The sequence below is a fragment of the Halictus rubicundus genome, chromosome 10 (assembly GCF_050948215.1).
Source record: "Halictus rubicundus isolate RS-2024b chromosome 10, iyHalRubi1_principal, whole genome shotgun sequence".
Taxonomy (NCBI): Eukaryota; Metazoa; Arthropoda; class Insecta; order Hymenoptera; family Halictidae; genus Halictus; species Halictus rubicundus.
In genome coordinates this window covers 13,086,392-13,109,043 of record NC_135158.1, presented here as the reverse complement: position 1 = coordinate 13,109,043, position 22,652 = coordinate 13,086,392, and the positions used below count along the sequence as shown (strand labels likewise).

At 43.9% G+C, this 22,652-nt stretch overlaps 2 protein-coding genes across 7 annotated transcripts in view; both read left to right on the top strand.

Moving 5' to 3' along the window:
* Window positions 1–13,557, top strand: part of Tws (protein phosphatase 2 regulatory subunit tws) — a 44,285-nt gene extending 30,728 nt beyond the window's left edge. For 3 of the 6 annotated variants that reach the window (XM_076794880.1, XM_076794879.1, XM_076794878.1), the window contains 8 exons: window positions 5,716–5,781; window positions 5,903–6,000; window positions 6,375–6,653; window positions 7,147–7,324; window positions 7,465–7,799; window positions 7,886–8,101; window positions 8,215–8,382; window positions 8,801–13,557. In XM_076794880.1, coding sequence (XP_076650995.1) covers window positions 5,716–5,781; window positions 5,903–6,000; window positions 6,375–6,653; window positions 7,147–7,324; window positions 7,465–7,799; window positions 7,886–8,101; window positions 8,215–8,367 — 1,325 coding nt within the window. In that variant the 3' untranslated portion in view covers window positions 8,368–8,382; window positions 8,801–13,557. Of the gene's footprint in view, window positions 1–3,196; window positions 3,437–4,163; window positions 5,007–5,715; window positions 5,782–5,902; window positions 6,001–6,374; window positions 6,654–7,146; window positions 7,325–7,464; window positions 7,800–7,885; window positions 8,102–8,214; window positions 8,383–8,800 lie in introns of those variants that run through there. The other 3 variants (XM_076794877.1, XM_076794882.1, XM_076794881.1) reach the window with 3 other exon arrangements.
* Window positions 13,558–15,299: 1,742 nt separating this feature from the next.
* Trc8 (TRC8 ring finger protein) lies at window positions 15,300–22,506 on the top strand. The gene is made up of 4 exons (XM_076794875.1): window positions 15,300–16,812; window positions 16,918–17,277; window positions 17,669–18,036; window positions 18,111–22,506. Exons 2-4 carry the CDS (start codon window positions 17,016–17,018, stop codon window positions 19,428–19,430), a joined length of 1,950 nt encoding a protein of 649 aa, XP_076650990.1. The 5' UTR covers window positions 15,300–16,812; window positions 16,918–17,015; the 3' UTR covers window positions 19,431–22,506.
* Window positions 22,507–22,652: the final 146 nt, after the last annotated feature.

Below are 22,652 nucleotides of genomic sequence, written 5' to 3'. Positions count from 1 at the left end.
TAAACGTTAGATATAACCGGTGGTGATTCTGCATGCAAAAGCAAGTCGATAAATCGAATAACATCGAATTTGAAAATCCGATGAACACGCTTGATACGTCTGACCATGACCTACCGGTTCTACTTTACGTAAATACGCGAACGCGGCGAATTTTCAAACTAGTTTGCCTGCAAACGAAAGCATCATCCTTTCTTTTCAACTCATCTCTACATTACGCCCTGTGCAGTATCGAATATATTTTTGCAAATATCTGTAAAGACCAAGGTCGACCGATACGTACGCGTCTGAGAAAAGTACGTTCAGGATGTTGACCTTGACAACGTAATCGAAGGTCCCAGAAATCGGTGGTGTGTATGGAATCTGAAAAATTGTGGAATAATCGTCGTGTTAACAGTTATTTCGGGGATCGTTTCAAGCCCCAAAAGGTTCATTATCGATCGGCTGTGCTTGACTGGCGCGCGGCTGCGTTTCCACGGGTCGGAGACACTTCTTCAGGGGCTTCGTCGATGCCGGACCCGCGTTGCGATCCGATCGATTCGCCACGGACAAGCCATGAATCCAAGGCACGCGAGTTCCGAATTCGAGGCGCTTTTTCGCGTTCGGACGCCGAGTTGCCTCTATTATTCAGAGGTAACGATCCGGGAACCTGGCAAACTCGCCTCCGCCGTAAAAAGAAAACCTCCCCTCCGACGATCAACGCCGCTGTCCGACGAATTCAAACTTTCCGGAACCATCCAGTAGACCCTCGTACCCGTACGTCAATGTTTGTCAACGTTTCAAGATCCACGTATCCATCATCTCGTTACCCTGTCCGTGCCGCGCAGCCGAATCGATTCGAATTTATCACTGGACCAGATTTATCGCGACAAGTGCAATTTAAAAAAATTTCTTCGGCTCCTGTTTCATACGATTTACGCAGACAATTTTTCTTTCGCACAAACATCCGCAGTATTCAGCCTTCGCAACGATCCACAGTGTCACGGTCAATTGTTCGAATACTCTTCGAATCAGGATAACTTTGTCAAGATTGCGCTAAACGAGGAGAAACTGGCAACGTGACGTCGTTCCGTTCAATTTTAAAGAAGTTATTCTGATTTAGCGCTTGACCAATTAGCCGTGAGTCACGGTGTTTCGCTGCGATGATTAAACTTCCCCGAAGAAAAGTAACGCTTCTATTCCCTCGGGGCGAACGATATTTCGCAGATAGCGATCTTCCTCGTGGGACACGATATCGTATCGCAACGGGTTAACGATAATATCGCGGTGAGTTTGCCAAACAAATAGGCCCCGTGTATTGACAGTGGAAGATCGATCTCGAGTGGCCGCGAGTCCCTCGAAATTCCGCTCGGACCGGTTCTAAGCGTCGTTTCGAGACGAAAGAGAAGAAAAGAGAGACGAAGGAAGTTTCCGTTTGTTGCACGCTGGTTTACTAACGAGTCGAACGTCGCTCTTCTCCGCAGGCTTTTTTATCTCCCTCTTTCCCTCTCTCTCTCTCTCTCTCTCTCTCTCTCTCTCTCTCTCTCTCTTTCTCTCTCTCTCTCGCTCTCTCTCTCTTTCCATTGGCGTGCTTTTTGCGGCCGCAAACATTTCAGCGAGGTGAACGCTGCGAACGTCTGGTGTGCAGACTCGTTAGAGCGGGCTGATTAACGCGGAGCCTCTAACGCGTTCGTGCGACGAGAGTTTCGCGTCGTTCGAACTGGTTCCCGTGCACTCCCGTACCAGTTCGAGACGGTGTCCTCTATCGTACGCGGTTCCGTGCCGGGCAACAAACAATCGCTTCGCTTCTTCGCGTTCATTTGTTTGATCGGTCCACGTTAATTGTCCCGGTCGATCGGGACGACAGAAAAATCGATCGTTTGTTGACAGACGGGCCTGGGTAGGGGTACGGGGGAGCCGGTCGAGTCGGTGTACCGATCAATTAATCAATTAGAGTGCGTGCGACGCGACTTTTGTCCGCTCGAAAAATCAGTCGGAAGACCGGGTCACGTACGAAGGCCCTCGTTTCCTCTCTCGTCGTGATCGGAATCGGAATCAGCTGTTTCGACAAAACTGCGCCCTACAGTCCTCTTGGCCCAAGGACTCGTCGGGCTTCGATTCTTCCACTCGATTTTTTGAATCCCAGCCTCGAATACTCCCCGTTGTCTTTAGTACGACTTAACCCGTTTGCCAAGCAAAGTCGAGTCAGATTCGCGACGAAGATTTCGAACGTGTCATTCCTATTATCGATACTGAAGCACTCGAGTAAACGTGGATGTATTATGTTGTCCCGAAAGTTGCCTTCGCTACAACATTGCTAGACATCGCGAGCGTGTACAAACAACGCGACCATACGTTCGCTTCTTTAACACATTGAGTGGCCACGGCAATGCCCACTAAAGTCACACGAAATCAAAACAACTTATTTGACGGTAGAGAATAGAAAAGACAAAATTGATCGTAACAATCCTTTTAATATTTGGTTCACTTAATAGGTTGTAGTCAAAAGTGATTTTTAAGTTTAGTAAAAAAATTGTGTCTTAAACATAACACTTAAAGTGTTAAAAAAATGCTAATGGAAAGTGAAACGAACCTTCGGGACCAACGAATACGCTGAACACGAATTTCCCTTTCGTTCTAGGAAATTATTGGAGTCGAGAAAATTCTAATTATCCGTTGGATAAATCCTAAGGGGTTAACAGGTCCGGAAAAGATACTTCTAGCTCGGTGATCGTACAGGAAATTTGTGTTTCGGAAAAACGGTCGAGGGCGATCGATGAGCGGGTAATCTTCGTCGAGAGAAGGATCGCTGGTTGATTCGAGACATGTGTTCCCGGTTAAATTGAAAATCGATCGCAACGTCTTTGCCGTATCCCCGCGGAGCGTAATTGTTGCCGGAGGAAACGAGCATTAACTTTTTCCGAGCCGTGGGCGTGCATTCCGACGAATGACACACCCTGCCATTAATAACTAATTTGATCGCGAGTTTTATAAACGGCGCCGCGCGTCCAGTTCTCAAACGTGTTTTATCCGACGCGATAAAGGTACTCGTTCAGCCGGTGAAATATTGTAGAAGAATGCTCGCGGTTCGCTTATCGAAGGCATTCACCGTCGAAAGGGTTGACGTTGAATGCTCGCCGGACGTCGGGTCCGTATCGAGAATGTATCGGCGAGATCTGTTTAAAGCGAGACAATGAGACTTTTCGACGTTCGAACGCGCTCGAGGCGAGTCACGTATTCTACGGTTCGACGACGTATCGCGCGATACTTCGACCGGAGGTCACGGCCAGAAATCAAAAAAGGATAACGAGCTCATTTCGAGTCGGAGCCGGTTCAGCCTCGTCGAAAATGGATCGGTCGATGACCGACTTTCGCTCGACGCAGAGTTTCGCGCGATCCAGGAACGTGCCCCTGTTTTCCTCCCTGGAGGACCTGCACGAGAAACTGACGGAACTTTTGGGTAACGTTCATCACATTTTACTGCAAAAAGTACGATCCTGACGCACAAGTATGTACGTCACGTGGAAAAACCACGATTTTGAGGGACTCTTTTCCATCCTAGTGCAGGCAATCAGGCTCGGTCAGATAAATTTTTCAGCTTCCAGTTATGTATACATTTTGGTTGCCTGCACAAGGGTCAAGGGGTTAAGATACTTAAAATAAGTCAGCAAAATAATATTCTGAATTTAAAAGAACCTTTCGAACCCCCACTTTGAGAGACAACTTCGCTTTTCGAGAGCGCTAAAAGTGACTATTTTACATTACTTTATAAAAATAACATGAATGTATCTGTCAAAATTTGTAGCCATTTTTTAAATAATATATACCTAAAGAAACAAATTTGTTAAATAATTCCTCACGGATGCATCTTTATAATTTCAATATTCGTAAATTAAAAATATTAGAATCCGTCATTTTGACGGGTTCCGTAAATCTAGTGTTAAAGAAAACTAGTATACACAAGCTATTTCCTGACCGATCGATAATACAACGAAATAATTTATGATAATATACATATCAGTCTTTGAAGAGAGCACGAAATGATCTGTACGAAAAGTAGAAGAAAACCGGCTGGGGCACGCAGCGCGTCAAGTATCGACTGAAAATTTGCGTTCGAATTTCGCGGGCAGACAGGTTCGCCCCCGATCGTATCAGCTCGTGGAGCATCGCCGGCGGTCGGTTTTCGCGTGCAAGATGGCGGTTCTCGTGGAGCCAGCGAAACCTAGCTGCGGTGTGACGTCACGGCATAGTAGTGTTGTGCGGTTATGCGTTCGTGAATTCCGCCATTGAAACCTCGGTGTACGCGTTCAGTTCGATGGCGGGCTAGACGGACGAATATGTGACAGGCTAAAAAACGAGGATTGATTCGGGGGAAAGTGTCCTGTTAAATCGTGAGGATTCTGCCTGGTCCGTGGTGGCCGGCGTGGGGCGCCGCGCGCGTGTGTGTCGTGTGTCTCTCTGGTCGAGTGGTAGATCACGGTGTATATTGGACCTCGCACCGGGTGTTGTAAGCTCGCGCGTGCGAAATATCTCTCTGACCGCGGTAGTGTCTGATGTGCGAGATGGCCGGTAAGTAAGCGTGATAAGGCGAGAGCGAGAGTGTGTCTGGCTCCGTTCGGCATCCCGTGCGCATTGCTATCCGCACGCGATAGGAACGTGCGAAACGAAACGATACGGACCGAGAACCGAAACTGTACCGAAACCGACGAACATAACGATACGGTCACGATAAAGTACGGGACGGTGCGTCGCTCCTGCTGGCCGCCTCGCTGTGCCGCGGCAACCTGAACCTTGACCCAGATACACTATATCCACGGGTTCACGGGTATATCCGCAGCGCTCTCGGTACACACGCAACGGTTCTTCTTCGTCAATTCCGCATCCTCAAATATAATCACCCGTACCCACACTCTGGATACTTGCCGTGCGCGGGGCCAGATGCGCCCGTCGCCGGCCACGGCGACGGCGACAGCAACGGCGGCGGCGGTGGCGACGGCCTAGAAGCACGATGGATTGCACCGGAACTTCAAGTAGGCTTGCATTTACCTTTTCTCCCGTTCTACAGGTCCCGTTTCGCACTTTTCCCCTCCTCGTCCACGTCTCTCGCTCGCTCCTACGCGTTCTTTCGACCTTTTCTCTCTCCCTCTCTCACTCTCTCTCTTTCTCTTTCTCTTTCTCTTTGTACAGAGCAGCCCGGAGACCACGCTTTTCCATTGCTCGCCAGCTACACGCACCGATAGAACCCGCTGCTGCCACACGTTGTTTCTGCGTTACCGTGGCCCGCAGGTGCACACACACGCGGGACCCTTACCTGCCTCTCGCACCTTTCTCCTCTGTATCCCAACAAGTTGAAGACGAACGTTATATCCTTTGTATTGATTCGCAACGCTTTTCGACCTCTTTTGAAACGGCGATCGTGTACGCGACCGCCTACCGAATTATACTTGCAATTTCGAAGCGGAGTTTTGCGCATCGCTTTTTTGCCACTGCACACCGCGAACCCGGTTGTTCTCTGCACGCTGGGAACAGTGTCGCTCGGACGACGAGCGTTATCGGTTCTCGAACTCCTCCACCGATATGACGTTTCTGTATAAGCACGTCGCAAACTGGAAAAACTAACGAGAGATGTAATTCTGTTTTGTCGGGGACTAGGCGCTCCGCTTCTATCCCAGCTCACATTCGCTCCGAGTCTGATTTCTGTCTGGTTTGATTGTCAGCGATACGGTGTTTCTGTTACAGGCAATGGCGACATACAGTGGTGTTTCTCGCAGGTGAAAGGAACGCTGGAAGACGATGCCACCGAAGGTGAGTTATATCTTCGGCTTGCTCGTATCTTTTCGATTGGGCAGCCTCTGAAATTAAGTAAGAGATTGATTTATCGGTTAGTAAGGATTGTTGTTACCTGTGTTGTTTTATCTTGTTTCAGCCGATATAATCTCGTGCGTAGAATTTAACCACGATGGAGATCTCCTTGCGACAGGGGACAAAGGAGGACGGGTTGTTATTTTTCAAAGAGACCCCATTGTAAGTTACCGTTGCCTCTGTCCATAAATGAAATTTGCAAAAATCCATTTCAATCTGACCTTGTACAGATGAATATGGAACGTATTTTTTTTTTTTTGTATTAATAGGATGTATGCTTATCTAGAGTATGCTAATTCTTGCGTGTTCGAATAAACAGAAACATGTCCTTTGAATAAAAATTGTGTTTATACCATGCTATTGGAGAACTGCCAGCTTTCATACGTACATTGCATTTTTCTATCTTTAGAAAAGTTCTAAAGATAATCGCTGAGCACAATGTAAAGAATCTAATCGAGTTGAATGGCTCCGATGAATGTAAACGAAAAATCTCGATAATAAGAATAATCGAGTAATATTGTTTGTCATTTCCATAGAGTAAAAACAGTATACCTCGGAGGGGTGAATACAATGTATACAGCACCTTCCAGAGTCATGAACCCGAGTTCGATTACCTGAAATCGTTAGAGATAGAAGAAAAAATTAATAAAATTAGGTGGCTAAAGAGGAAAAATCCTGCACACTTTTTACTTTCCACAAACGATAAAACGATCAAATTATGGAAGGTGAGCGAGCGGGATAAGAAAGTAGAAGGGTATAACACGAAGGAAGACAATGGCTCGATCCGTGATCCGGCATGTATCACTTCCTTAAGGGTGAGTGTTGAACACAAGAGAAGGCTGCATTCATTTACAACAGCATTCTTCGTTCTAAAACGCTATGTAAATGGTAGAGTGCTCCGCGCAGCATTGCATTAGGTCGTCCCATTTTAGGTTACGCCGTTTTCTGGTGTAAAAAGCTCCATTTCGTTTGCCCTTTCTAAGTTCGTACAGCACGCGATTCCCTCAGCTTCTTAGAATGCACACTTTAGTCCGATAGGATACTTCTCAAAAGACACAAGAAGATCGCCTAAACAAAATACAGAGATTTATATACATGAAGCGTGATAAGAAACGACGCGACTTGCGGGATGACCTAATATTTCTAACAAAAATGCTTACAATAGAGATATGGTCGCGGAGTTCAAATATGCACATAACATTACCAGACTCTGGCATCGCGACAATGTAAACTATTCATATAATCCTTGTAAGCGTTCCATTGAGCGAGGCACGTTTACATTTTATGTTTACCTGTTGAACTGCACAGGTACCAACTATAAAACCAATGGAGCTAATGGTGGAAGCATCACCGAGAAGAATATTTGCCAATGCGCACACCTATCATATAAACAGTATAAGCGTTAACAGTGATCAGGAGACATACCTCAGTGCTGATGACCTCAGAATTAATCTTTGGAATCTTGAGGTCACAGACCAGAGTTATAGTATCCTTTTTCTGTCTCATATAATCGTTTCTTCTCGGTACTATTTTCTTGTTCCTTTGTTAGTCGCGTTCACCTATCGGGCGGCATGGACTCGTACACATTTAAAATGCCTGTGCTTTTCTTAACCATTTGGTACACAGATATAGTAGACATTAAGCCAACTAATATGGAGGAATTAACAGAAGTTATAACCGCCGCGGAGTTCCATCCGGCGGAGTGTAATATTCTGGTATACAGTAGTAGCAAAGGAACGATTAGACTTTGTGACATGAGATCTGCTGCGCTATGCGACCAACACAGTAAGCTTTTCGAGGAGCCGGAGGACCCAACAAATAGAAGTTTTTTCTCGGAGATAATCTCGAGTATAAGTGATGTAAAGCTTAGTAATTCAGGAAGATATATGATCAGTAGAGACTACCTCAGTGTGAAAGTGTGGGACTTGCAAATGGAAACGAAGCCTGTTGAATGTTACCCTGTACGTGAATGGTTTGATATCGAATTTACGAGTCACCGGCCGCGGAAAAAAAGACCCAGACAACTCATTAGATTGCATTGTTACAGGTACATGAATACCTAAGATCAAAGTTATGCTCGCTATATGAGAACGATTGTATCTTTGACAAATTCGAATGTTGTTGGAGCGGCAACGATTCCGCTATCATGACGGGCTCGTACAACAATTTCTTTAGAGTATTCGATCGTACAACCAAGCGTGATCTTACATTGGAAGCAGCACGTGACATTGCCAGACCAAGAACACTTCTAAAACCGCGCAAGGTTGGTATAAATCATCTGAACTTGTGCAAGGTGCAGCAAGTCGTTGGTTGCGCCTCGGTTTTCTGTGGAATGTATAATGCAACCATTTATTGTTCATATAAATTGCTCGAAAGGTATGTACCGGTGGAAAACGAAAGAAAGATGAAATTAGCGTCGACTGCCTGGATTTTAATAAGAAGATACTGCACACCGCATGGCATCCATCTGAAAATGTTGTAGCCGTGGCTGCTACGAACAACCTCTTCCTATTCCAAGACAAACTCTAGCACATCTGTATGCAAGTACGTTCGTCGGAGACTCTGTAGAACGTGGAAAGAAGCATGCGCATTCAAAAAGTTCCCAGGACAAACGCAGAGTAAACTCGAGACGTCTATATAAACGAAATTTGGTGTTATTGAACATGCGTCTCACCTTTCTGAAAACAGCCTTTGAAATTCAATCTTTTTGTTTGACCATAATTTACATAAAATTTTTTTGAAGGATGGACATTAGAGTAACGATACTTTTAAATGACTGAAACGGTGAAGATGGATAGAATTAATATGGGGGGAAGAAGATGAATCACAGTAACTATACCAGTTGGTAAATTAAAGATATTACTGACGATATATTTGAGAAAAATTCAGGGAACTTTCTGAAGGCATGGTGCATGGTAAAATGTTTACTGGGTGGAGAATGATGTTCTATTCTGTTTTGTAGATTATTCAACGGTATATATTGACGTGAGCAAGACACGTTGAACTGAAGAGTACCAGTGGAACAACGAGTGTCTGAATAATGCTGACGAAAGTTGACTATTAACGCGTCAATGGTTGACTGACCGAAGAGTGGTGTACGTAGCGCCGTCCACGCAGCTCGCATATTCATACACACTATGTATACACGAACATACAGAATTGCACGTAACACCTTGTCGCGCGTATATGTGTATATATAAAAATGCATGCAAGCAGATGCATATGCATAACTCTCCAGACTACTAAAAAGTCCGCTTGCACGGTGGAATCATTTTTGCCCACAGATAGAAGAGAATGTACAGTTCAACCAATCAATAGACTCGTGTTGGCGGTTATTGTTTCACGGGGTTTTCTTTTTCAAATAACGCGTCGTCAATGAATATTCTCTCGGTTCGGTTGTGTGTCGTTCAAAATGATTGTGCTAACGCGCGCACGATCCACGATGCTTCTAACTTATTCGATCTATTTTAGCAAACGGAGACGATTATTTAATGTCTGCGAAACAGAAGCGCGTTCACAGTAAGACCAACTATTACGAAAGAACGGGAAACACACGTGCGCGTAGCACACGATCAATTGACTTAATTAAATTATTCGCTGAAACGTAGAACGCCTAAACAAGCGGAGCAATCAAACGGTAGTTTTATGGTCGCGTGTGCCAATGAGATTTATGTGTCTATAAATTGTCGCTATTTTATTCGGAATTCAGTATTGTTCTTCGTAAGTTTTTTTTTTCTCGCGCGCGCGGTAGATAGTCGAATCGGAATTATAAGATCGAATTCTTCTCGAGCAAAAGAAACTTCCTTCGTTCGTAGGGTACACGCCACACGTTCTCGTAAGTTTTTTTTTTAGCAGTGATACTTGTTGCATCGAGGAGTTAATAATATCTATGGAGGAAGCAGAGCTTTTGATAATACTTCTGAATTTAGTCTTTTCGATTGTCACTGTTCAGCGAAACAGCCAATGTTAAAACGGATATATAGGCCTACACGTTCTCTCATATTTTTATTTTCTGAATAAAAAGGATTTGATCAAGTACAGCTTCGCGTGACATATATGGTCAGTTGACAACAATGAATAATATATTCGCCGATACGAGTCGTTCGGTTTCGCCAGCAAAAAGCTCGCGGAAGGAGAACTTCTACTGTCGACATATAAATTGCATACGATTAGCAATAAAACAGCACGGGTGCGACGCGTTGTTCGTCGAATCGCCGCTTTCTAACGAGAAATTTCCTCGGCCAGGAGAATATATATTACTGAGAGCTGTGGTAATTATAGAAACGGAATACAGATTTTCTAAATATTTCTTATCGATAAATTATTAACACTTATACACTTACACATATAAGCAGCGATTTCGTACACGAAATAAAGGTAAACGTTTCAAAAGAAGAGAAAGAAGAAAAAAAAAAGAAAAGAAAAGAAGTGCATTTGATGACGGTGAGCTGGGCTTGCAGAGTTTATGTAAATTAAGTATGCGCTGAGTAACATGTATATTAGCAAGAACGTAATTTTAAACAGATCCGCGGAACCAGATAGGGACGAAATTTCGAACTCGTAACAAATAAGAAGAACCGAAACATTGCACACGCGGGGATCGTCGATCGCGATCAAGGTGAATACGATTGAGAGATCTTTTCTTTTTCTACCGATGCAAGTAGCAGTGGTTTTGACCTGGTCATACACCTACACGCAGAGGAACAGGTACACATACACACACACACATACACATGAATCCAAGATACCCTATATCGGCGACTTAAATCGTACATGATTGAGAATTAGAAGTAACGATTTTCACGTGTACAAAGAAGAATTCTCAAGACATAGGTTAACGAACGATTTTTCGAAGGTTTCCTACCGGTACATAAACAATCATATAGTTTTGTAAAAAACAGAAAAAAGAAGTATATACGGCCGCTATTTTAAACAAAGATTATTGTAGAAGGCATGCTCGGACTTGCCGATCGTCCGTCGTCGATTCCGTATAAATACTCCGAAAGATCTGCTACATCGCCAAAAACAAAACAAAACAAAAAAAAAAGAGGAAAAAATAATAAAACGTGACGTGAAGAAATTCTGTTTTCTGAAAGTTCATGCGCTTCGATTAGTTTCCACCGTTCTGTAACGTTTAAGCTGTCGTTTTTAAGTTCTATGCGTCGAAGATTCCCGATCATCTTCGAGACGATCCATGCGTCGGATTCGTCGGTCCAACCAAGTTGCATCGTATTACGTTTCTTGCAGTGCAGCTTAGCGAATTTCATGCGCACTACTATTAGAAGAAAAAAAAGACACGCGACCGAGAGTTTATTGTCGCGAGTCTCGGTCGCGGAGCTTCGGAAACTCGGTTAGCATGTAAACGCGGCGAAAGAGAAATATGGCGAGAAACATTTAGTTGACAAAACAAAAAAAAAAAAAAGAAACCCGCCACGCTCCGATCTGTCCCGGTGAATGTTCATAGCAATGCGTGAAACGTAATGATCGAGTACCAAACCAAGACTTATTACCCGATTATCTTTGTAACGAAACGTTCAAGCGATTGTGTACTCGTGGAGTAAGAAGGAGGTGAAAAGACACACGAATAAATCACGCAAAATCATAATCGATATTGCTGAAACCGTAACACACGTTGTCCGAGGGAGGATGCGCAGGCTGCACCGAAAACTGTGCCATTACATCGACGCGCGTGTCCTGTTGCTCGTGTTTTAAACGTAATTAATCTTTGAGCTCTGCCACACTAATCCTCAACACTGCTACATTAAACTCAAAGCCCTTTCAATTCAATTTTACATGGATTTTGACTCGAGACCAAAGAAACTATTAACGAGATTAAAAATGTTTATTTTCAAGATAAAATTACACATAAAATATAAGCGACATGACTCGCGCATCAACCGAATACAGTGAATATCCGCTGTAAGTCCCTACAAGCCTCGCGTTTTCCATTCCCTGGAACTACCCACACCACCGCGGGGTATACCCCGTGGGGGGCCAAGAAGCTCGAGAGTTGCACAAAACTGAAATAAACAATAACAAAACTAATTTATTTTCAATTATTTTTTTATGGGACTTTCACCACCATATTCGTGGCCTTTTTCTCGCGAAAATTTGATATCGCAAGGGAATTACAGCGAATATTCACTGTACTCTCCGGAAGGGGATGAGTTTTCTCTCGCAAAATCAGACCGTCTTTCATCGGTGTGCATCGCGATTCTCGATGCAGTCTGCAGAATGCGCGCACGATGCCGCAAAAATTCGTTCCATGCTCGAGGAACAGAAACGTAGATTTACTTTTACGAATAAGTGGACGATTAATATTATCATCGCTATTATCATTATCATTAATATTAATCTAGGGAATCCGCGTTAGTCTGTTTTGTTAACTGTTCTGCGCAGGTTTAGTCCCGGTGACGATTGGTTCTCGTAAATCGGAATTCACATAGAACAATCATTTCATTTCGCAAAGTAAACCACAAAATCTCTGCTCAGGGTGGAGCACGATGGACGCGGTACACCCGGTTGCACTTTCGAAACGTTCGACAAAGAGCTCGGGGCTCGGTGCAGAAGATTCTTTCTCCGGACCGAAGAAGAAGCATTATTATTTGCTCTGACTGTTCCAAACGAAAATGAAAACGAAACGAAAATGCCTTACGACACACCTCGTATATCATCGCTGCATTCGTGCATCGGACAATCCGAGTCGACGCGAGAATGAAAACGAAACAGATTAAAGACTAACGAAGAGAAGAGAAAGAGAGGGGGGGGGAGAGAGAGAGAGAGAGAACAAAGAAAGAGAAGCAACAGAAGAAACGGCGCCGCGGAGTAGAACTTCTGGCAAGCAGGACCTGTCTCGTTGTGATAATAAACGTCATTGTATTACTAGCCGAATGTCGGAGCTCTATTTTTCTTAACGTGTACCACATGTATTATTAGTCCATACACCAGCGTTTTTATAGCGAGTACCGTAGGCGGGACTCTTTTTATCTATTTCGCGTCGGCGAAAAACGAAAATCCAAACGGGAATCGTGGCAGTACCGCGAGCCGACAGTCTTGCAAGCTGGTCAAATAACGGATGAAATCATAAGTAATGGTTCTGATCATTGGAAATTTTACAATGACACTGTCCAACTAATTTTCCCGTTCCGATAACCCTTCGTCTTCAGACCGAAACGGTGCACCGCTCGCTTCGAACATTATCTAATCGTGCTTAAGTGTTTGTAATGTTATAAAAAGGTATATCGTTGCACCCGGGAGAATCGGTAGAATCGTTTCGCGCAGGAAACATTCGTATAGCTTTGACGATTGAAGTCGACGAAATTGCGAAACTACGAAACATCATCCGTGGGTTATCGAAACGTATAGCAAGCGTTGCACGGTGTAATTTGAACCGCTACAAATTTGATAACAATTAGCATGATCGACAAACGAACGTGCTCGAGAAGATCGAGATTGTTCGTCTGCTTTTCATTGGTTATTTGACGACTCGCCTCAGGTAGAGAGAAAAACCGTGGTGTTCCCAACGTCGATGTAAGAGTAATCGTGCCATAGTGCGTCACGGCGGACACGTTACCCTTTTTACTCTCCATTTTACATTGTACCTTGTAGCGTTTCAACGAGCGAGCGAGAGAGAGAGAGAGAGATCGGAGATCGTTTCACTCGCGAGACGAAGCCCGGCAACGAGATGCTTGTATTTTAGCGTCGAAGAAAAGAAAAGAAGGAACGAAAAACCCGGACGGAGGTAAAACGAGCACCGAAAGCCTTTGAAATCCTTCGCAGACCCTTTATCTTTGAGTTTCACGGTTTCACACTTTGATCGTGGTCGAATGTCGATCGATAAAATGAAAAGGGGGACCGCGAGCCTCGCCGCTTCCGGTTCGCGGGTCCGACAGAATCTTCGAGGTCGTCTCGGACTTAATTTTGTATCACGTAATGTGCTTTTCAAGAGATATTGTCAGTGTCGTCTGGAAACAGAGCTATCGGAGTTCGGATCGGTTCGCAAAACAGATATCACGACGAACGAGAAAGACCGGAAACGAATGGTAAACGGAAAAGAGAGAAAGAGATCAAGAGATCGGACAGTTGTAGACCGTTGTAGATTGTTCGTAGATCGTCGGAACCGTTCGTTCAGGAGCCAAGATGGTATGGAGACGAAGCGAGAAAAAAGCAAACGGACTGGAAATTAAAAAGACATTTGTACTATAACGTAGCGTTACGATAGCCAGTATAAGCGCATTAACGATTTATTTCGATGATTAACGGAGACGCGAATGAGCACTGTGCGCTGAGATCTAGTAACGAGATCTATGGTAGCTAGTAATGGACGAATGGCGGTATGACTATTCTGTACTCTGCACGTTTGTGTCGTTGCATGCCCCTAAAGGGACGAGGAATCGGTGTACTCGCGGCAACGGTATATTGTCCCTTCAGTGGATCACTTATTTAACGTTAATTCTTATCAAATTCATCGATTGAGATCAACCTTCCAAATTTCTAAACATTCAAGAATCATTCTAAGTAAATCAGGACTGCTGCAACCCTAACAGGACACTCTAAGGTTTAAGCAGCGAACCCAGCGAGATCGTGTAAACGCTTTCAGTAGTTCGAAACGTTGTCCTGTAATTTCAACGTTGATCCAATTTCATTTGCGAAATATGAATGCTACAATTAGTTGACACTACGAGAGCTAAAAGCAAGCTACAATATAATTTAACAGTTCGAGCTTGCTGGGCTTGCTGTGCGTATACCGTTGCTTTCGAGTACGATTGTTTAATTTATTGTCTTGTGTTTGGGACGAAACGTTGTTACACGCGTTTGGATGTTGGACTACCTACGTCAGGCGGACACGATGTAGAATGTAAATATTCTGTCTTTACGAACTTTTTGTGGAGATTCTTGCGAGAGAACGATCGCACACGCCGGGGGAGGGGGAAAAGACAGTTCGAAAAGCAACGCGTTTCCGGTTAGCTCCGAGATCGAACGTATGCTTCCAAAAATCGCTGAAAATTTCGTTTTTCTATCTCCTAATTCCCGTTCCCTCTCCAGATTTATCTCGTGATTGTAACGTTGTCACTGTTTTTACCGTTTCTTGTTTCTGCGAGCGAACGATGGAGAGTACGTGATACTATTAACGAATAAAACTATGAATTTGCATAATAAAATTCACGATATTGACTCCGTAATTGCAAGAATGTATATGTGTGTCTACGTGTATATACGTTTTCGTCGCATGCTAGTTTCTCACTGCAATTCGAGAATCGAATTCGTTCAATTTCTTTTTTTAGAAGGAACGTTGATGTGTCTCCCTTTTTTTTTTAACTCTCAGATAGGCTAAGGGACCCGATTACAGTGACTATATTAATTATACTTATTTTTAAAGCATAGTGAATGTTAAAAAAGAGATATTAAATTTTTTCATTAAAATAAGTATAATCAATATAGGCACGATATTTGGGTCCCTTACCCTAGTAGAAAATTCCACAACTGCCGATAATTAGATTCATTTAAACCCTCGTTTGTTCAACATTTTATTTGTTGGTGGCAGGATGCTTTAGAAACACCGGCAAATATTATAGACGGCAAGACTTGTTCTTTTTAACGCGGTTACAGTTTCTGAAAGTTTCGTTGGTTGAATCGATACAGGTTGAATGCATTTAGGCAAATAGTTTTCTCGCCGATCGATTTCATCGTGTACGTTTTGCACGTTTTCTCCGTAGCCTTGATCCGTTCGAAAATCCCTGCGGCAGAGTTATATTTCCTCTCTGGCAACCGTTACTTTCAAATCATCGTTCGAATAGGGACCGTACTATAACGGTTCAATTTCGAAAGATTCCGTTTCTAGAAACTCGATCGTGACTTCAAGTAACCGTATTTTGGCGCGACCGTATAAAGAGCGGCAAGCGTCAAAATTTGCATTTAAACATATTTAAACTAAGAATAAAGACAGGCAGAAGTGCACGGCATTCTCTCCTCTTTTTTCCGTTCGTTTTACTGCTCTTAAGATGGCCGCAGCGTTGGAGCTTATTAAAGATCAATTAAAAACGATCTAACTCGTTATGCAATGAATGCAAACGTAGATTTATGTACATACATAAATTTCTATTAATACGAGTAAGTATGTATTTTGCTACGACTCGTCGCCAAGGTCGACCCAACGAAAAGAGTTGCAAAGACGTTGGAAAATATAGGGAATCCGTAGCAGCGAAATTTAACCGTTCTTCAACGGATTAATTTCGAAATGGAATCGCTCTAAATATTTTGACGTCGAATTAATCATTGTCTGTCATTCGTACACGTAGTCGCAGAATGAGTTGCGCGCAGCGCCATCTGTTCAAATCGTTTAAATTCTTCGTGCATGTTCTTCCTGTAACCTCAAAGAAATACGTGACAGTTTTACCATCGGGGAAAATTACGTGGTAACAGGGAAACGTAATTTTCGTTTAAATTTTGTGTCGGTCGCATACGAGGTGTCCGCAGTTTCCGATTAATTTGCATAAACGACGAAAGAACTGTGTGGACGACTCTACGGTCAGCATCGATAGAAGCGAAACACTAAATAAATACTGAAAGAAGTTCGAGGACCGAAAATTAAACGAGCTGCTACCTGTTGTCGCTATATTCTCGCACGATAACAGAAGACTTTTTCTTCATAGTATTGTAAAAAAAACTACGGTTGCCGTCGTGATCTAGTTAATTAGGCGAAGGAAAGTCAACTGCTCCATCCCAGGAGGTTAATGTTTTTCTTTCGTGCGGCTGGATCGGGTTCGAACGCGTCGATCTTTCAAAATTTTGAAACTCATTTGTGTTTCTCGCCACGGCATCCGTTGCAACGTCATTAATCGTAATTCCAAATTGCAACCGAGGGTCCTGGATACCCGATTTCGATTTAACCGGTTTTGTGACAACAATCGCCTTGGTTGCGTGGACGAGATAACAGCGACTCGAGAATGTGATAAACGAGAATTTGTATCAAAGGTAAGCTTGCACGTGATTCTGCATTATTCGGATAACAACGAGATAACGCGGTTGCATTCGTATGGTTCGTCTAATTAAGTATTTTCTTCAATAATTTTGATTCAGGTGCTAAACAAATCCAAGTAAATCAAGTCTACTATCGCTTTCCAAAAAGTGAGGGACTGTTTTTGCAGTTCATCCGAAGGGAAACATCAACGGGAAAAATGGAGAGCTCTATACACGACAGGCTTTCTAACTTTGTGGACATTATAATTAGGGTTCCACCCCTGTTCGTCATAGATGAACTGCTTAAAATTGACTTTGGATTGTCGCAAGAGAGCACGGTATCGCTTCCCTCTACTATTATTTCGTATACCGACGCGACCAGCACACCTACTCCGATTCAAATAGGGCCATTCGACATTAGGAACCCTACCTATAAGATATATTTGATCATCATATTGAAATTTTTATGCTGCACTTTAGGTAAGACAACTATATTTTAATTAGCCCTATAGGGAACATAATTGAAGAATGTTTAATGGTAGAACAGCGCTTTCCAAGTGGCAAGGTTAATTTGGGGGGGTCATTGTATACAAGCGGGAAGTGATAACCTCTTCTTACGCGATCAAAGCATTCGTTTATGGATATATATTCACCAAAGTATGCAAAGCTAATGTGTATTTGTACTTTACTCCTTGATATTGTCAATGTTTGAATTCATTGCGGAAGTGTATAAGACGGAACATAAGAGCTACCGAAAACATTTTTGGGTTGCTACACTTTGCAAAAAATAGCAATGTATTGATAGATTAAATTGAAGAATAAATTAACACGGGTATATGCTGCTGTTTAATTGGTTCTTCATTTTTTCCAGGATGTATAGCCGCGATGTGTACATTCATGTTATGGACAAAACACTTGATAAAAGTGTATCTGTATTTAATATCGGTGGGTGTAATAGTTCTGTCTCACTGGGCAAACACCAGTACAATGAAAGCTATCATAGCATATGTGACTACGCACGAGACCAGAACCAGCATATTGGACGATATTCTTTCTCTCGACATAGAGGCTATTCTGAACGAAGGACCCGGATTCTTTATGATTCAGAACTACATACTGCAATGTTTACTGGCAAGCATTTTCTGCTACAATCATCAGGCGCCTAAACACCCGATATTGCAGAAGCTTCTGGTGCTGTCTTTCATGGCGCCGTCTTTCTTGGGAATTTATCCTTTACCAGTGAGTAAATCATAATAAACCAGCCAAAGTTCCAGGGAAAGAAAATTAATCTAAAAATCGAAACATCTTTCCAGATGCAAGTGCTTCATCACGCTCCGATGTTCGCTGCACTACTGCCGATGATAGTGTGCAACTTTGTGCTCTGCTACAACAGCGTGGCGATGCTGAGTACGATCTACAGGGGGTACCAGCACGCGCACAACTACATTAACGACTACGGGTTCACCTCGTTGGCCGAGAGAGAGTGGATCCGACTGAACGTGCCGTGCGTGCTGCGCATGTTCTGGATGTTGCGCGCGGGTCGGCAAGTCGTCCAGTACTTCGCGTACGAATACAGCGAAGAGACATTCACCTATTTAGTGATGCTGAAGACTCTGCTAGTGAACGGCTGCGAGACCTTGACGGCGGTCCTGGGGATGACCAGCATAATCTCGTTCATCTGCCACTACATCGGCCGGTTCTTCCAGTGGGTGTTGCTCACGGAGGACGAGGGCGCCAACAGCATCGGCACCGTGTCCGCAATTCTGTTCTACATCCTAGCACTGCAGAGCGGTCTGACCAGGCTGGACGAGGACAAGCGTCTGGCCAGATTGTGCCGGAACCTGTGTCTGCTGGTCACCGCGATACTGCACTTCGTGCACAACATCGAGAAACCGTTGCTGATGTCGTTGAGCGCCTCGCACAATCCCGCGCTCCACCGGCACGTCCGAGCGCTGGTAGTCTGCGCGTTCCTGATCCTGTTCCCGGTGTCGTTGCTGATCTACCTGTGGTCCCACTTCACCCTGAGCACGTGGCTGTTGGCAGCGTCTGTGTTCAACATCGAGGTGGTCGTGAAGGTGCTGGTCTCGTTGGCAATCTACTCGCTGTTCCTCGTTGACGCGTACCGCAGCGCATACCGGAACGCTTATCGGAGCGCGTTCTGGGAGCAGCTCGACGATTTTGTCTACATTATACGCTCGTTCGGGAACACGGTCGAGTTCGCTTTCGGCATCATACTGTTCTTCAACGGGTTCTGGATCCTGGTATTCGAGTCCGGCGGCGCGATCCGCGCGATCATGATGTGTATACATGCTTACCTGAACATCTGGTGCGAGGCCAAGGCCGGCTGGAGCGAGTTCATGAAGCGGCGCACCGCCGTCAACAAGATCAACTCTCTGCCGGAGGCAAACGCCGAGCAGCTTCACCGATTGAACGACGTGTGCGCGATCTGTTATCAGGAGATGCACAGCGCGAAGATCACACGGTGCAACCACTACTTCCACGGCGACTGTTTGCGCAAGTGGCTCTACGTGCAGGACCGGTGCCCCCTCTGCCATGATATACTGTACAAAGTCGAAAATATGACGCAGAACAAGACCGAGAACACCGCTGTCCAACAAGTGGAGACCAGGTGAAACGACCGGCTGTAAAGCCCGATTGTGATATATGACTGTACACACAGAGAAGAACTATCGAGAATTTTACAAAGTTAAATCGTAAGGCGTGTCGATATTCGAATAGTCTTGCCGGGAAGGATACTTCATTCCTCTTTTTCGCTCTATCTTTCTCTCTGTCTTTTTTCCTTCGTTCTCTCTCTCGGCGTCGCTAGAATCTAAGCATCTCGAGACGATGTACCATTGGTAACTGAAAAGTTGGCAGGACCGAAAACTTTACTTCACCTCTATAACATCTCTGACGCTCTCAAAACACTTGGACAAGGCACAGTGTACTTAGCATGTACATAGTACTGATACAGTCCTGAAACTCGTCCTGCCTAAGTAGCGGCATCTTCTCAGTTCCCAATAGCACTCGAATCGAGCGATCGCAGACTGTCTAACAGACAACAATTGCACTGTCCAACACCGGTTTTACCTCCAGATTTTTCCTTCAACCATCTCGCTTCTTCAGAGATGAACCAAGTACGTTCGAATCTGTAGGAGTCCGAAATTGGTGTTGGAATCGTGTTACTGTAACATGACCACGCGTATTCTTCCGTTTTGCAACTTGTACACGCGTGCAGCAGACACCGTGTCTTCTACGGTACCAAAAAGTCTTCGGTTTAGAGTTTCTTCACGTCCACGTAACCGTGCGTTATATTTTTGCAAGCGTTTACACCCAAGCTTCCATCACGGGAGTTTACTCTTCCATTCTGATGCCAGCTTTCCTCCCACAATTCCCTTGCGTTTATGCTCGCGAAGCTTACGCCGTTCTTTCCATTAACAAAGAGAGAGGACACAGCCGCTGGGTTATCGATTTTGGTAGAACTTTTTCTGGTCACTCTAGAGTCTATATTTGGATATTTGGACCTATGAATTCATTCTATGAATCCGTCAATATTTATAAAGATACTTTTCATTCAATCTTCACGATTTCCACAGATACTGGATTGATAGAAACTTATTGAAACAGCTATGGTAGCAAGGTAATAAAGTGGTAAATTCTTAAATCACTGTACCGATGGTTCAAATTCCGGAAGATGAATATTTCTCTAATCTTGGCTACCCTAGCTATTGAAATACGTTTCTATCGATTCAGTGGAAATCGTAAAGATTAAATGTGAAGTATTTCATAAATAATGAGTACTGACGAAAACGATACAATATGGATCGGCTTATTTTTGCTCTAGATTCATCAGAGAAAGTTTAATTAATATCGACGACCGAGCGACTGTGACTTCTCATTGTAAGATACAAACTCGACCGTGCACGAGGTAACAGTTTCTTTTAACCTGTTAACCGGCCGACTTTTCTACCATGATAATCCACGTAGACGTAAGCGAGGATAGACGATAAGTATACTGCGGATTTTATGCATCTGTAGCGTCTCTGCTTTGAAGCTCAGCGTCCGAACGATATTTACAAAAGTTTCACGAGATTTTTATCTGTTTTGAAACGTGATATTGACGAAAGGGAATGAATCTTTCCTCGTTTCCGATTCTTATTAATTAAGCGACGGAAACCTACGTTTGCATAAAGATCCGCAGTTCGATGATAACGATCCGAAGCGACGCGATTCGCGAGATGAAACCCTGTCGAAGGATCTAGACGAACACGAACGACGAGATCGCTCGTCTTCTTTGGTTAACAGGTTAATCCTTCGTAAGACTGCAATCGTTGATTCCTAGTAGTCTGCGGATAGCGGGTGTTCTCCTGATTCCGGACTGCGGACTTTATGCATTTATGGCAGAAATGAACGAAGACGAGAGCAAACAAAGTAAATAGGGAGGAGTCGTTGGAAGACATGGGTAATACCCATAATATTATTATTATGGAACGATTTGACGCATTGTTATCGACTTGTGGTAATGATTTTTATATCGAACTCGGACATCTCGCGGTTTAGAAGCTTCCCAATCTGCATAAACGTCCGCAGTCTATTCCCGATTCGTCTTATCTCCGATGATCATCACTCGGACGATCATCTCTTCATCGGACTTCCGCTGTTCTCTCCATCGTCGCTTCGAGTTCGGTTCCACAAGCCATTGTGATAGTTAGTTCGTTAGTCGCGGAAATTATCCAAGTCTTCTGCTATAATTTATCGCGTCGAATGCGTACCACGATATATTTATTTACCAGGATCGAAAAAGGAAAAAAAAAGGAAACAAAACTGAACAACGGCAACCGTATACATACATATATATATACATACATGTATATAGACGTTTGATTTGTATGGACGAGAGAAATCCGCCGACAAATTTTCTGTTACGTTATATAATATATGTGCAATAAATGTTATATTTTTAAAGCGTGGTCGAAATCAAACACGATACTCGCGCGCGCTCCCGCTCGCGAATCTGTTTGCTCGCGGAATGCGCGTGTAGCGGGTACAGCAAGCCGTCGCGTAATTAGAGCAATTTCAACGTGGGTGATGTAACTGGGTGAAGGTTGTATTATCTCGTACGTGGTCGACGCGCCGGCCACGTGTTGGATTTTCGATTCATTAACGCGCTGCGGTTCCCTCGGAGGCGTCGCGATCCTCCTCCTCTTCTGCGCTCGATGCTCAAACATAAGTTCACTCTTTTATTATGCGCTCGACGCATCGCACCGGCACAGTTTCTCTCTCTCTCTCGTAAACGATAAGTGCACACGCACAAATCTTGGCACACGCGTTCATACCCTATGTAACTGGCACAGTGGCACGCGAAACTGATTTGGGTACCCTTTGACGCGGAATAATTTTTTTAAAATTCGACCAAACGATTCGAATATTTTCGAGAAGCCAGCAGGATCAATGTGTGAACAATCTTTCGAAAAACTTCCACCCGGTCTGAACCGCGAAGGAAATAAAATGTTCTATCGTTGATAACGAGACCGCGGATCTCCATGCAAAATAAAAATTGTTCGGACCAATAAGCAGAAGACAGATTTCTTGGTTCCTTTGATGATCTTAATAAATGAAAAAACAATATATCGAGGTCCTGATTTAAATCGCACCAACTCGTTTTTGCCATAAACGCACAAATTCCGCAGTCTGTTGACAACAAGCTCGATATTCTATTCATGCCGATTCCGTTCAGAACGTTAAGCATCACAGCAAAGCCACAGATCGGCTTCCTTTCTCAAAGAATCTCGCCAAGAAGCGATACCGCGTTTTCGATTTATTTTCGCGTGTTCACCGTTAACAAGAGAAACGCC

What these genes read in the sequence shown, in the direction of transcription:
- Trc8 (XM_076794875.1), top strand. Translation starts at nt 17,016, where the DNA reads ATGGAGAGCTCTATACACGACAGGCTTTCTAACTTTGTGGACATTATA. An exon ending in ATTTTTATGCTGCACTTTAG is followed by an intron (nt 17,278 to 17,668) that starts GTAAGACAACTA and finishes CATTTTTTCCAG; the next exon opens with GATGTATAGCCGCGATGTGT. An exon ending in TGGGAATTTATCCTTTACCA is followed by an intron (nt 18,037 to 18,110) that starts GTGAGTAAATCA and finishes ACATCTTTCCAG; the next exon opens with ATGCAAGTGCTTCATCACGC.